This window comes from Nansenia antarctica (assembly GCF_963989245.1).
Source record: "Nansenia antarctica genome assembly, chromosome: 3".
NCBI lineage: Eukaryota > Metazoa > Chordata > Actinopteri > Argentiniformes > Microstomatidae > Nansenia > Nansenia antarctica.
Window position 1 is genome coordinate 45891949 of NC_137688.1, and position 14794 is coordinate 45906742.

Genomic DNA, 14794 nt, shown 5'->3' on the forward strand with positions numbered 1-14794 from the left:
TTAGTGATACGTTGTGTTTGAAACCTTTTTATTATTATTGTTTATTTAACCATCCACGGGATGAGTTTATTGTTTATTTGAGTATGAGGCATTTGTTATAGTTCTAATTCTGTTTTTATCTGTACCATTACGACTTTAATTTATCCTTGCTGTAATAAATATCCTTATTACATAACACCAGTAATACTTTGTTACTTCTTCTCCCTAGCGAACATAGAACGTAACAAGTGGGGGCTCGTCCGGGATGTAACGCCGTTAAAGGGTCCGGATCTAAAAAAGGTATTTGGCTGGGGTAATTAATAGTTAATAAACATCATGGCAACGAAAAAGTTTTAATTGGAACAATTTATGACCCAGCCCTCTATAGAACAACTGGAGGAATGCAAAAAGGCAGAGTTGGTAGAAATAGCTACTCACTTTGGTCTTGCATATGAGAAAAGGATAACAAAGAAGGAGCTGAAACTTCTTCTGGTGGGGGAACTGGTTGAGAAGGGTGTGATTGAACAGGCTAAGGATGAAAATTATGGGGAGGAGGAGTCTGGGGGCCCTCTACCTTCAGGGGGGGAGGAGCTTCTTCAGACGCCCGTCCCATCCTTTAAGACACCACTGAAAGTGGATATCACTTTAGAGCAGTTTGACCCATCTCCTATTGGTAGTGCCAGTACTGGGGCTCGTGGAGAGGAGGCGAAGCAGCAGTTTCAGTTAGCCTGTCTCCAAATGTTAGAAAGTTAGTCAGAAAAAGGTTCATGCCATGGGGCAACCATTATTTAATTGCTTCAGCCTCATGGGATATGACAGAAATATCCCCCTTCCTGTCTCCTGTTCTAATATGTCAATAAGGAAGACTGATATTGCCGATTTCCCCCCCAGTGTCATGCAACCATATTCTCCAGTGTCTCCAACATGTTCACTGTGTATTACACAGAGGACCGTAGTGGTAATCTACTATCTGGTCCATCGTAAACTACAAATCCCTTCCAGTTTGAGGAACTGGTTTAGGATGTTTCTCGATTCAGGTCCCTTATCATCTCTCTGGAAAAGACACTCCAAAGCTGCTTTTCCACTAAACACCAGGTGCCACTTTTTTGGAGCCGAAGCACCAGTTATTCTTTTGGTGCGCTGTGTTTCCACCACCCAGGGAAGTTCTGATGGGTTGAGGAGAGCAGGGTGGAGGACCAGCATGATTACTCTTAACTGAAACAATACATCTGTCAACAATTGTCAAGTTACTTTGAAACTAGCAAAGGAGTTGTGTGGTTGAATCTATTTAGTTTCGAAATGTACACAAAAACTACCATAGTTTGTTCAGTTAACCAGCCAGATGAGCCAGTCACATTTCCCATGAAATGAAACAGATGCTTACGTGCAGCTGAGCAAAGCTGTACATATAAATGCCTCTAAACGTGACTCCAAACCAAAATAACTAACGGTTTATATTGTGTTTTCATGCTTTTGTAACATAATGAGTAGCAGATGGCAGACTTGCCGAGCCCAGCAATGGGAGGGCATAATACACATCCAACACCTACTTCCAAACCTTGCCCAAGACCCAAACATATCTAGCCTTGGCTGCTGTTTATAAGTAGCCAAACTAGTGTTTGAAGCCCTGTCCACACCCACTATATGGCTTATGCTTGCAGCTTGCATAACAAACAAAGACAAAATATGTCTTTCAGTTGACTGATATGATTAGGCTGTGGTTGCATGGTATGACAGAACATGGAAAGAGTTGTTTTTTTAAGGAAGATGATGACATTGGCTGATAGTGCGGCATTGGTTCCATACCTCCAGGGAAGGGATGTTTCTTTAGTTTCCATCACAGCACTCTGACACTTGGGAGCCATTGCACCCCAAAACCCGCTGGCTTCCTTTCCACAAACCCCCTTGAGCACTCAATTGTGGGAGACCATCAGTCTCATATTGCCTTTTATGACCATGACATCCTCCTGTAGAATCACAGTAAGCCATCTAACCTTTCTTTTCATATGCATATTTAATTCCACTCATATTGGGTGACTCAAACCTCCTGACCACATCCGAAGAAATCTATAAAATCTAGCTCAATATTGGAGTGGTCTATTGAAAACTAAACACTGGAAATGCAACCACATTTTACATTACATTTTTGACATTTAGAAGACGCCTTATTCCAAAGCGACTTACAATTGATACATTTAACAAGCTGATTGGCTGCCTTATGAGTCGGAGGAGAGTGGGACAGGGTGAAGCTGAAGGAGAGGAGAAGGTCAAGTACTCCAGATGAGAGAAGCCTCTCTGACTGGATGTTGAAGTCACCTAGTAGTACGAGCGGAGTGCCACCATCAGGGAAGGAGCTGAGACGGTCATCCATCTCATTTAAGAAGTTACCGAACTGACCTGGGGGGCGATAGATGACGACAATGTGAAGTTTGTCAGGGGAGTAGACAGAAACAGCATGGAATTCGAAGGAGGATATTGACAGGTAGGACAGGGGAAGGATAGTGTGTGACCACTTAGGCGAGATGAGGAGTCCTGTGCCTCCTCCTCAACCAGAGGGTCTGGGGGAATGAGAAAAGGAGTAGGCATCAGAGAGGGCTGCTGGTGTAGCAGTGTTTTCAGGTGAGATCCAGGTCTCAGTGAGAGCGAGGAAACTGAGGGACATGAAAGACGCATAAGCTAAGATAGCCTCAGCTTTCCGGACCGCTGACTGGCAGTTCCAGAGACCGCCCGCGGCAATGAAGTCATGGTCAGTTGAAGAAGGTGGATAGATGAGATTGAAAGGGTTGCGAGGGGGGATGTAGTGCCTATGTGTCCACCTGAGTGTCAGAAGAACAGGGATGGGGAGAAAGCACATTGTGATAGTCAGTAGAGGGTTAATGGAAAAACAGAAGCAGGAGTTGCTAAGTGCACTCAAAGTAGACAAATGTGACAAGAGACAATCAAAATGGAAGAGAAGATACTTAGTATTCTTAGTGCCCTGACCTTCCTCTCAGGCCTTCCTCGATGGACTCCCACAGATAGACTCCCTTGTCTTGTTGTCAGGGAGTCCGGATATTAATGGAGGTTCAGTAATTGCTTACGACTAGCAGGCTTGTAGCCCCTCCCCACTAACAAGCACTAAACGACTGGCAGGTGTACTCACTAGTCACATGTATGAGGCAAGTGGCCCCTGGTCTAGGCAATATATAGCTGGAGAGATAAGTCTCCTCCCACTTACAAATTAACACCTACTTAGGCCACAGAAAGTAGTGGTTTCACTAGAATTACTCAGTAGGCTAACAGCAATAAAAATAAAAAAAACACAGCTATCACACTATCAGTAACACAAGCTTAAACTAGATCATCTTTTACTTACTCAGACTGGAGAGAGGTGAGTTCACTGCTAAGTCCACAAATGTACAACAACCAGTGTAGAATAACATCATACAACATCAAATGCAAGTGCAATCTAACAATTACTATAAAATCAGAGGAAAGGACCTGCAAAATAGAGTTAGATAATATCTGTTATAGTCTGTTTGACTGTGTTATCCAGATCATTTTTTATTAATCCTAATTTCAATTCTACCAGTACCTGTATCTGATTGGGTATCTGTCTTTAATCCTATGGATTTTGAAATTGCACATATAATCTAGACATTAGAACAACAAATACCACAGGCCTACTCCATGTATGGTAAAGTACCCTAAACCTCACAGACATTATATTGTCTTTATAATCATAATAATAATAATAATAATAATAATAATAATACATTATACTTATATAGGGCTTTTCTAGACACTCAAAGACGCTTTACAAACTGAAAAGATTGAGTAGTAATAAATAAATAAATAAATAAATAAAAGAAAGTATAATTAAGGTAGTGCTGGGGACACAGGTTAACTGGTGAAGGCAAGCTTTAAGAGGTGGGTTTTGAGGGCCTGTTTAAATGTTGGCAGGGTGTTGGCCTGTCTGATGTGGTTGGGGAGGGTGTTCCAGAGGGAAAAGGCCCTATCACCCGAGGTCTGGAGCTTGGTCCTGGTGGTCTTGAAGGTTTATGCTTTCTACTGCCTTTCTCTGGACAAACTCTGAGTAGTGCACAGTACAGTAGTGTAGAATATGCTTCTTAAATCTGAAATATAAGAGACAGTGGTTTTCTTTTGTTGACTTGGTTCGACCCCTCACTATGGGACTCAAACTCTTGTGTACCTTTCACTGAAGACCTTTATTCAACCATGTCAGGTACATGCCGGTGACCCTGCCTATCACCCATCCCAATGGGATGCTGCAAGCTCCATTTCCTGCTTTCCACTCTTCACTCATTGACTTTCTGAAGCGTACTAGAGGGCAGTGTTTCTCATTCTAAGCAGAGGAGAAATTCACTATGGACCAAGTGTTAATCACAAACCATCAGTGGCTTAATTAGTATGGGCCCTCCAGCACCGTCACAGAGGCAGACTGAAGAGCTCTGGCTTAGATTTACTTTCTAATGGTTTAACCCCTCAACAATGATGTCACAACTTTTGTCTGCAAGGTCTGTACAAGGTCCCAACAGCATGACGATGACGTCATCAATCTGAGGGTGGGGTGAGGGTGTGTAATGTGTAACATGACAGAGAGACAGGGTAAACATAGGTATTAAAAAGGCATTAGCCATCCATAATAAAATATACATTTAACCATGTCTTTGTTAAAAACTTATTTTCAAACTCCTATTTCCACCTACAGTATCTATCTATCCATCTACTGTTATCTATCCACAACATCCTAGCTTTCTTCCTTCCTTCTATCCATCAAGTGGTGTCTGCTTTTCTGACGCACTCCCCTCCTGAGAGCCATTTAATCATCTTTATTGATTTTCTTCTTCACTGCTGCAGCTCAATGTCTCCTTTTATCTCTCTGGACTAACTGCCCTCAGAGAACCACAAGTTACTGAAAGATGAATGAGAATGATATGAAATTCAAGACATTACTTAACATTGCCAGGCTGGGGGCGCTTGGTGGTGTAATGCACTATATACACTTCTGTCTCTATTGCAATAAAAATAAAACATATGAGTGGGACTGTATTTTCTCAGACTTGATTTCATATTAGACACATATTAGACCCATAAAGTTAAAGTCATCAGACAACTTGCCCCAGACAACATGAAGGTACCCTTTCCAAGTGTGTGAACACCCTCTGTCCTGTAAGTGCCCTACACATTACAGGAACAGCTCAGCTGTTCAGCGTCATTCAGGGTTTGTCATCATTTGTCTGACAAATCACCTGCTCTGTGAACCCTACCAGGGGTTGAAGTTGACTGAAAGAGAACTAAAGGGTACCAATGTAACCCATGTTCTCTGAAGGAGATGGGTAGACAAGAGGTTGTGAGGGATCTCCCTCATCTCCTTCATAGAACATGGGTTACATTTGTAACCTTTACATAGTTTCTTCACAGTCAGCCCTTCTTGCATGGCAGTCAGAGCTGGGATAAACTACGCCAGTACTGACAGCTGAGATATAAGCCAGGGATCTGAAAGCAATAACATACTATATAGCTCAGTAACTTACCCCCCACTCCACAGTCCTGCTTGTCTGCAAAGTCATGGCCTTTCAGTGTGTGTGTGTGTGTGTGTGTGTGTGTGTGTGTGTGTGTGTGTGTGTGTGTGTGTGTGTGTGTGAGTGTGCGTGTGTGGGAGAGAAGACTAAGAAAATATAGTGCCAATAAAAACAGCTTATTATGCAGGTGTGTTGAGAAACCTACAGTAAGAGGGCTTCATCATAATTTTATTGCATCTAGCTTGTCATACTGTCTGGCTTACTTCTTTATCAAGAGGGTGTAGAATGCAAGCCTGAAAAACAATTGATGGTTCAATCTATGTAGCAATTATATAAAGTCTTTTTTGAAAGAACTAAAACTGTTGGGGGGGGGTTTGTGCAAGTGAATGCTCACGATGCAGACTCAGAAAGAATCTGAACACCAGTGAGCTATCTACAAGAACTAGCATGTTAGCCATAGTCATCTAGTCACATCTTTAAGTGTGACAGATTCAGATACACTCTAAAGTCTGTGATCTTGTTCAATACTTTGCAGTGTGCAGTCAGAAGTAGGGAGGCTGAAATAAAATTACTGACAGGTCGTAGTACAGTACCAACCAGATATCACAAGCGAGCACTTCCTGTCTCAACCTCTGAATGCAAAATAAAAAACAACAGTCATATGTGGGAGATACATCGGCTGTGAAAAGAGGCTAGTGTGATAGTAAAGAGCACAGAGCGCTACAGAGGGTAGTGAGGACAGCCGAGCGAATCAGCGGATGAGAGTTGTTAATGAATGGGTTACAACAGCGACATTACAAGAGCTTCCCTCCATCCAGGATATATACAACAAATGGTGTGTCAGAAAAACTCGGAGGATCATCAAAGATCCCAGCCAGCCCAGTCTGTTTGAACCGATGTTGTCCAAAAGGCGAAGCCTCTTCCAGTGCCTCAGGGCCAAACCTCAGAGGCTAACGAACAGCTACTTCCCCCAGGCGATCAGTCTCATGAACAATCCCACTGTAGACAATTTACTATCATCCCCAAGCACACCCCATGCATCCAGACTACCTTAACCTTAAGCTCACAACCACTTTACTACTTGAACTATGTCTTTTTTACTAGTTGTACTGCTAATTGTATCCTGTCTTATTTATCACTTATGTCTTGTACTATTGTCACTTTTTTATCTTGAATTATGCCTATTGCCTTATTGTCTTGTGCTGCAATGTCAGGAACCGAAGCGTAAGAATTTTCTCTTACGCTTGTGTAATGTGACATAAGAATACAACTTGAAACTGAACGTGTAACCTTACCAGTGCTTTCAGTCATAGCTTTCAGTCACGTGGTTTCTTCCCTAGCAACCACCAACCTGACGGGCAAAAAGTATCATAGCAACATCGCTCAACATGGCGAGTGGACGCAATTTACCGGCTGCCTACTATTTAGACCACCTCACCCATGAAGAACTATCAAGATACACGACGGTGATAGGAGTGGAGGATTGACACCATTCAAAAAGTTTTGGATTCCCTGGCTTCTCCTCTATCCGGACACGTTGGAATTATTATCCTAACCCCCGGAGAATCAAAGGGTGCAAAGGGTGCCTCCTTGACCGGCTTTGCCCGTGAATAACACCGGTTATGGAGGTGGTACAAACACAAGACTATTATTGCTAAATTCACCATCAGTATACGGTCATTTTGAGCCCTTAACCACCGCGCTGACACCCCGAGAAGATATACTTTTAATATGAAACTCGATCAACCGGGCGTTCACCCGCTGCTGGACGAAACTCCCAACTCCGCTGTCAGCGGGGCGAGGGAATATTTATATCCGGGAATTCGCTCCTTGCTGTGTCCACGGTGATAGGAGAGTAGGATCGACTCCATTCAAATGGTTTTGGATTCCCTGTCTTCTCCTCTATCCGGACACGTTGGAATTATTTTCCTAACCCACGGGAAATCAAAGTTATTAACCCGCAAAAAGTGGGTTTTGCCCGCAAAAAGTGCCTTTTGCCCGTCAGGTGGGCGTTTCCACTATGCTGTGACGTCACATAAAAGCTATGAATAGTGTGCAAATGTGTTTCTGCAAGTGCGCAAGATTCGAAGAGGCAGCGGACAGACACAGAAAAATTGTCCTTTGTCTTTGTGTGTGTGTGTGTGTGTGTGTGTGTGTGTGTGTGTGTGTGTGTGTGTGTGTTTCTAGCTTTTATTAGGTACACATAGAAGGGAAGGGATGTTATAGAAAAATAATAAATATATATGTTGCTCACTTCATTCAGACAGATATACTCAATACATACACTGTCATCTGACAACTCATACATCATTTGCACCAACAATGTAATATATCAAATACAATAGCAGATAGAGAAAAAGAAGGGAAGTGTGTGTCTTGCATACAGAGAAGGCTATGTATGCAGAATAATATCAAGGGTATGGTGTTAATTGTGCATTAAGCTCAGTAAATCACACCTCATTAATAGTAGTCATAATTAACATTGGCGCCATGTCTGTAAGAGCCAGGGTCCTGAGGGCCAGTAGGAGAGTTCTCGTCATAATGATGCTGCCGACCTTGATCTGTTGACCGCGACTGATCCATCCAGTAAGACAGGTCTGTCTCAAGTCTCTGCAGGACAAGAGAAACAAATAGAATGAGAATAATGTTGTGAGAGCTGTCTTGAATGGCCTACTTTTGTGTTTTACTTTACTTTGATTCTAGCATTGTCACTGCCACTGGCACCTACAGTATATTTGAAGGTTGTTACAACGATCATGATATGTGCATATCTTGAAAGCACTTTTTGGAGTCGCTCTGTATAAGAGTGTCTTACTAAAATATGAAAATTCATGGCATTAGAGGACGACATTCTGTGCACATTTGTCCTCGATTATTTACCAATACGTGTTCTGTAACACATTTCTCGAGGCAGGGGCCTGTGTACGGCAAGATGTTCTGGATGCGATCAGATGATGGCCACAGATGTGTGAGACATGTTATGCCGGCGGACATTGTTGGCGGTGGACAATGTTGCTGGAGATGACACACACACACACAAACCACACACGAATAGGCAGCTGAGCCCACCAGGACACAAATGTAACAAACATCGTCATTAATGAAATCATGCATTGCAGCATTGATGTCACCTCAAGATGTCACCTCGAACTTAAGGTTTGAGTTGCTATGTGTCGCCAAGACCTTGCTGGTGTGGATGGGGAAAATGGGACACAAGCCTGAATCAGACATATACAATGAAAGGGAAATAGTCTCTATATAATGGTGATAGGAAATATTTGAGATTAAAGGTAGGGGACAAAATGGGAAGTCTTATGATATGCGAGTCTTTTCTTTTTTTTATTGCCTTTGATAGGATTTAATATAATACTGTATGTAATTAAACAACTGAGCGATGCATGGGGCTGGAGAAAAGTAAACACATTCATGTGACACATTATCATGCCTTGGTAATCTGATGTAATGATCTGACTTTTCTTTCGAAAAAAGTGAATATATTTCTGTGTTGTTGAAAATCAATGACACATCGCTAGTCAACTAACACAGCTTGTTTTGTGAGCCTGCTAATAATGTAAAGTAGTGTTATGGTTAACTAGGTAGCAGAGGGGATTACTCACTGAATCCATTGCACTGCAGAATTTTGGCTTGACTAGCGAGTGTGTGTTGTGATTCTCAACAATGTTGAAACGTAGTTCCGTGTTTCAAAAGAAAAGTCAGAACATTTTGACTGCCGATATGAGGACTGGAGGATCAGACTGTGTCACATCTAATTTAAATGTAAAAACATGGATGTACAAATCTCAGATTTGAATTGTGAATTGAAGGCGCATTTCTCTGAATGACAGTGCTGTCAGTAGGGATGTTTCACCAGACCAATAGTAATAGCAATCTCACTGCACCTACCGCCTCATCATAGCCCATATGCATGAACTGCATTATCCACTGTTGCACATCGGGCCTACTCCGGTCCCAGATGTTCCTCTTGGGCCTCCGTAGGGAAGTCAGGAACTCTTTGGCCTTGGACGGGGCTACAGCCACTGTCATCGCCTTAGGCCTCGTCTCTCCATCCGCTAAGAGAGAAAACAGGAGGAGAGCTCAGGATGCTGATTGGCCATCCGACTGTTATGGTGCAAAGCAGCTGAATGCAAACCTGTTCATCCACAGAGAAGGGAGATGTCATTCTCCCCTCCCTGACAGAGAGTTTAAGTATTTCTGACCAGCAGCTCAGGAGCCTCAGGCTGCATCAACAGTAGCAGCACTCTACGCATGCCAAAGCTGCTTGTATTATTAATAATAACAAAGGCAGCTGAAACTGTCACTTATTAATCAAGGCAACCACAGAGGCCAGAGTGCCGAGGTCTGAATCTGACAGGGTTATTCTATCTAGATAAGTGTGAAATGTTGTCCACCATCTGAGGTACTCGAGACATGACGCAAATCATTAGGCTTATAAGGTCTCAGCTGTTTATTATGAAACATCCCAGCTACAAGATGTTTGTCATCTAAATGCCATAATCCATACATTACCATCTCTTTTCTTCAGTAGTTGGTGTAGTTTGCTCCCCCTTGTATCCGTTTCTGTTGGATGGAGAGAGAAATTAAAAAGAAAAGAAGTCGTCACACTGGACTTTCCATCATAGAGGTACACAATGATGGCTTGATAATGCCGTGACAACCAGTGTCACTATATTAGCCGTTACACTATATGTGACACGGTCTTGTGAAAAGGTCTGCATGTCGGCAATTCTCAAATCGCGCAAATGACCAAAAAGCTTCTTTAGAAAAAATAATAATACAGGTATTATTTGGCAGAGTACAGTACCTTTTATTTACTGTTTGCTAAGGAAAATGGGACTCATTGTATGGATAGATTTAATCAAGCATAGTGAGGAGCTGAGCCCTTCCTCCAGCAGACAGGAGACAGTGGGAGACTATTTCACAGTGATGTGATGGAGTGAAATCCTCCACAGGAGCCGATGTGGGTCTGAAATGGCTTTTTCCCACACACAATTACTTCAAATACACTCTCTCACTCTTTTTACTGACTCTCTCATTGTCATGCTTTTCTCGTGACCTCTGTCTATTTCTTCTTTTTATGATACTCTTCCTCTTGCTTTTTTCGATTAAGTCTTTCTCTCTTTTCTCACTTGCACAGTTATTATCCTTTCTCCCTTGCAGTCAAAATCAAAGCCACAGAATGATTTTAGAATATTCCAGAACTATTTGGAAATCAGATGTCACACTGTCACAAAGTTACTGTCATCACCTCTTGGTCAATCGCAATCTCTTTCTGCCATATAATGACATTTAAGTGTCCACGAATATGGTGTAAATAAGGTATAAAAGAGGTGTTTTACCTGAGTTGGTGCAGTATATGAGAAATGCATTTAGAAGCAGAAGCTGCAGACAGAGGTTGTGGAACGCCATGGTCTCCTTCCTGGTCCCAGATGCTTCACTGTGGCTTGGGAAGCAGCAGGAACAGGCGGGAGAGTCAGCCCCCAGGCCCAGAGAGCAAACATTCCTGGAGGAAACCTGCTTGTGCCGGTTCAGGCATGTCCTAAATGTGAAGGCCGGCCACCTGAAGCCCTCTGCCATTTGAAGGCACACTCTATAAGATGGGCATATACTACATTACCAAATGAGATACCAAATGAGATACCAAATGAAATGCAAACAATGGAGCAAATGCATCCTATGACATGGTCACATGCAATTATAATATTCCTTGTTAACATGGTTTGAAATTACAGTATCCAACATTTGATTATAAGTCATTGCCTCCCTTGACAATGGAAACATGGTACCACATCCCTTTATGAATCTGACTCTACCGAAGTGGGTAATTATTATGGTATGGAAACACGGTTTGTTTACCCAGTAACAAAGATGGCAATAACACTGATATTGTGTAGCACTGATGAAGATACATTTTGGCTTAATATACTGAACTGATGACGGAGTATAATATGATGTGTTTGTTTTGGTGGGAAATGATCAAGCAAATGATCTACCCACTGAATGTCTTGTAAACCAACCTACAGTAGAGCTAAACATATTAAATAATTTTGACAGTTTTATGTTGGGCTCTCTTTTCCCCTCTGAAACTCCAGGTGTATATTATCAGTATCACTCCTTTAACTTTAGCACTGATGAAGAGACATTTTGGCTTAATATACTGAACTGAGGTTTGACAGTTGCTGGCAATATACTTAACTGAGGTTTGACAGTTGCTGGCAACTGTCAAACCTCAGTTCAGTATATTAAGCCAAAATGTCTCTACATCAGAGGTTCCCAACCTTTTTTTAACCAAGGCACCCCTGAAGCTTTCCCCCTTCTCCAAGGCACCCCAACTCTACGAAGATTTAAAAAATGCCTCGGAGCTTAAACTAAAAACAATACACGATGAATTGGTTTGAAAATGTGTGTTTATATATAATACATAAGTATTGCCCCAATGAATTTTAACAAGATAATAAAAGTCATAAATGAACTGTAATGGATGGGCAAGAATGCATAGGTCAGTCAAACTATCGCTAAATAAAATAAAATTGTGGCCCTCAAGGATTGTACAATATGGGAGGAGACTCAGAGGGAATTCTTCACACAAATAAAATATCAAAGGCCTGTATAATCAATCAATGGAACAATGCTTTTTTTTTGGGCTTAAAATAATGCCTTAAAATGTAATTCTCATTTCAATGCTCATTCTGAGATTATTATTTCACATCTGAACCAAACGGGTAACTCACAACTATAATAATTTAACAATAATAATCATGACAGAATTGTAAAAATTGAGAGAAATACAAAACAAAGAAATATGTTGTGCGCATTAGTGGGACACATGCGCCTGCTTTTGGGAGCAGAGTCTCTTTATGCGGGGAGAGATAGTGGACAGCGCGACACGCAGGTCCTGTTCCACTGACAGACGCGTGCGTGTCTTGTTCTTGACGTATGCTAGAGAAGAAAAAGCCAGCTCGCACAAGTAGGAAGTTGGGAAGGGTAAAAGCACCTTGATGGCGCTCTCTGAGAGAGATGGATATTCATGTCCCACAAGCAGTCAAAACCTATCCAAACCTAGCTCACCATGTTTGAGCTTCAGTGTGCGGTCCATAATGAGCTCTGCCAGTTCATCTTGAGCTTTGCTGCTCAAACTAGCGGCTGATGCTGATGAGAGGGGGTTGAACGGATCCCGGAGCCAGTCGAAGTCTTCGTTCATTGGAGGGAAATAGGACTCAAATCTCTCCTCCAGCATACGTAGGTGCGCAGCGATCAGATTCAAGAAAGACGCTGACTTGTGTGCTGCGTCATTGGCCGTCAACGTAAACATTTCAATGTTTTTCTTGGCCACCCCGTCTTGCCACCGTCTCAATTTGGATCGGAATCCGTTCAGTTTGTCTGTCGCTGTCAGGATATTCTCAGCCTTCCCTTGCATTTTTATGTTGAGGTCATTAAGGTGGCTGAAAATATCTGCCAGATAAGCAAGCTTAATCCACCACGATTCATCTTCCAATTGTTCTTTGTATGGCAAGTCGTGCTCACTGACAAAAGTTATCAGTTCATCTCGGAGCTCATATAGACACGGGATAACACCTTGCCCCGCGACAGCCAGCGGACCTCTGTGTGTAATAAGAGCCCCTCATGCTCGGACCCCATCTCATTGCACAATGTGCTGAACAGCCGTGACTTCAGCGGGCATGATTTTACATAATTAACCATTTTCACCGCTTGGTCCAAGACTTCAGTGAGGAGTAGTTAGTTAGTAACTAGTAGGCCTAGTTAGTAAATTAATATCTTTCAAATCTGAGAAATATATCTTTTATTTGCTTATGAACTCCATTGCACATGTAATAAACAAACGTTTATTAATGTATTATTATTATAATTTTATATTATACTTTTATTTTTTTTTATTTTTTTTAAATATTATATATATATAAAAAAAAAAATTACGAGCAGATTTGGCGGCACCCACTTTGGGAACCTCTGCTCTACATGCAAGGCAAAAACAACAAATTGCCTCTTTGTATTCAAGCTCCACTGGGTAAAGATGGCTGATACATATTGATCATTTGCTTGATCATTTCCCACCAAAACAAACACATCATATTATACTCCGTCATCATTTCTGTGAGTAGTTGATTACAGAATCAAATCAAAAGCATCATGTTGCTGAAATAAACAAATCTGAGGCCCTATTTATGGAAAGACAATATCAAAAAACACACCCCCCCCAAAAAAAGTTATATATTTTCTTATTTTTAACTTAATTTCCTGCCTAGACTTTGAATTAAGTGAACTCCTAAAGACATGGACACATCCCTATCTGCTGACGTAAAACTGGGGACACATGACTTTCTGCAAAGAATTGAATACCACAAAACATTTAATATGGTTGTGATTTACATTAATTGGCAAAAAGTCAATATAATATCTATCTAACTTAGAATAGGATCATGATATTGCTCTCTTTACCTTGTTAGTCAGTTGGATTATTCAATGTCACACCACAAGCATTTGGGGTAATTCGATTATACGAGAGCAAAATGTGATTAATGTATTTTTCTTGTGCTTCAATGCTGAGCTAGCCTTGAGCGGGAAATGTTCACTTAAAATGTGATTAGCCTTTCTGGGAGGTCAGTGTTTTACCCAGCTACAGGAAGGTATAGAAGACACCTGTAGGCATTCCTGAAGAAAATCTCAGTTACTGGAGCCTGCATGGGAATGACACTATAGACCCATTCTTACATACACACACATTCACGCACGCACACACACTCTCTCTCTCTCTCTGGCGCACGCATGCATGCGCGCGCACACACACACACACACACACACACACACACACACACACGTGGGGAGGGGGGTTATGCATGTCTGTGAATGGCATGCACGATTAGGATAGCACATAGACCATGGGAGGGTGGCTGTACTGTATAGCACATATGAGTGAGAGGCTACAGACAGTCTGCATTCCTGTTAACTTTATGGGAAAAAAAACACCTATTCTGGGTCACACTGTGAAGTAGGTCATTGAGAAGTCAGGGTGAGCAGTGTGTAAAAAAGCTCCCCCATTGCATAGCTGTGAATAGACTAAATCAATCCATCAGAGACACAGCTCTGGGCCCGGGAGAGTTCAACTGTTTATTGGATCCATTCAAGCCACACACAGATTGTATACAGTTTTATTGTTCATGGACAACACAAATGTGTTATTTTGTGAGTGTACAATACATTCTATAGGTCCTATGAGGATATGAAGTATATATAGTATATGTATAAGCTATATA

At 41.8% G+C, this 14794-nt stretch overlaps 1 protein-coding gene across 1 annotated transcript; it reads right to left on the reverse strand.

The window, feature by feature from the left end:
* Positions 1-7964: 7964 nt before the first annotated feature.
* On the reverse strand, positions 7965-11099 carry LOC308154139 (augurin-A-like; the record flags this gene model as incomplete). Its single annotated transcript, XM_080527316.1, has 3 exons — positions 7965-8114; positions 9408-9574; positions 10862-11099. The coding sequence occupies 3 exons, from the start codon at positions 11097-11099 to the stop codon at positions 7965-7967; spliced, it is 555 nt and encodes a 184-aa protein (XP_080383442.1).
* Positions 11100-14794: the final 3695 nt, after the last annotated feature.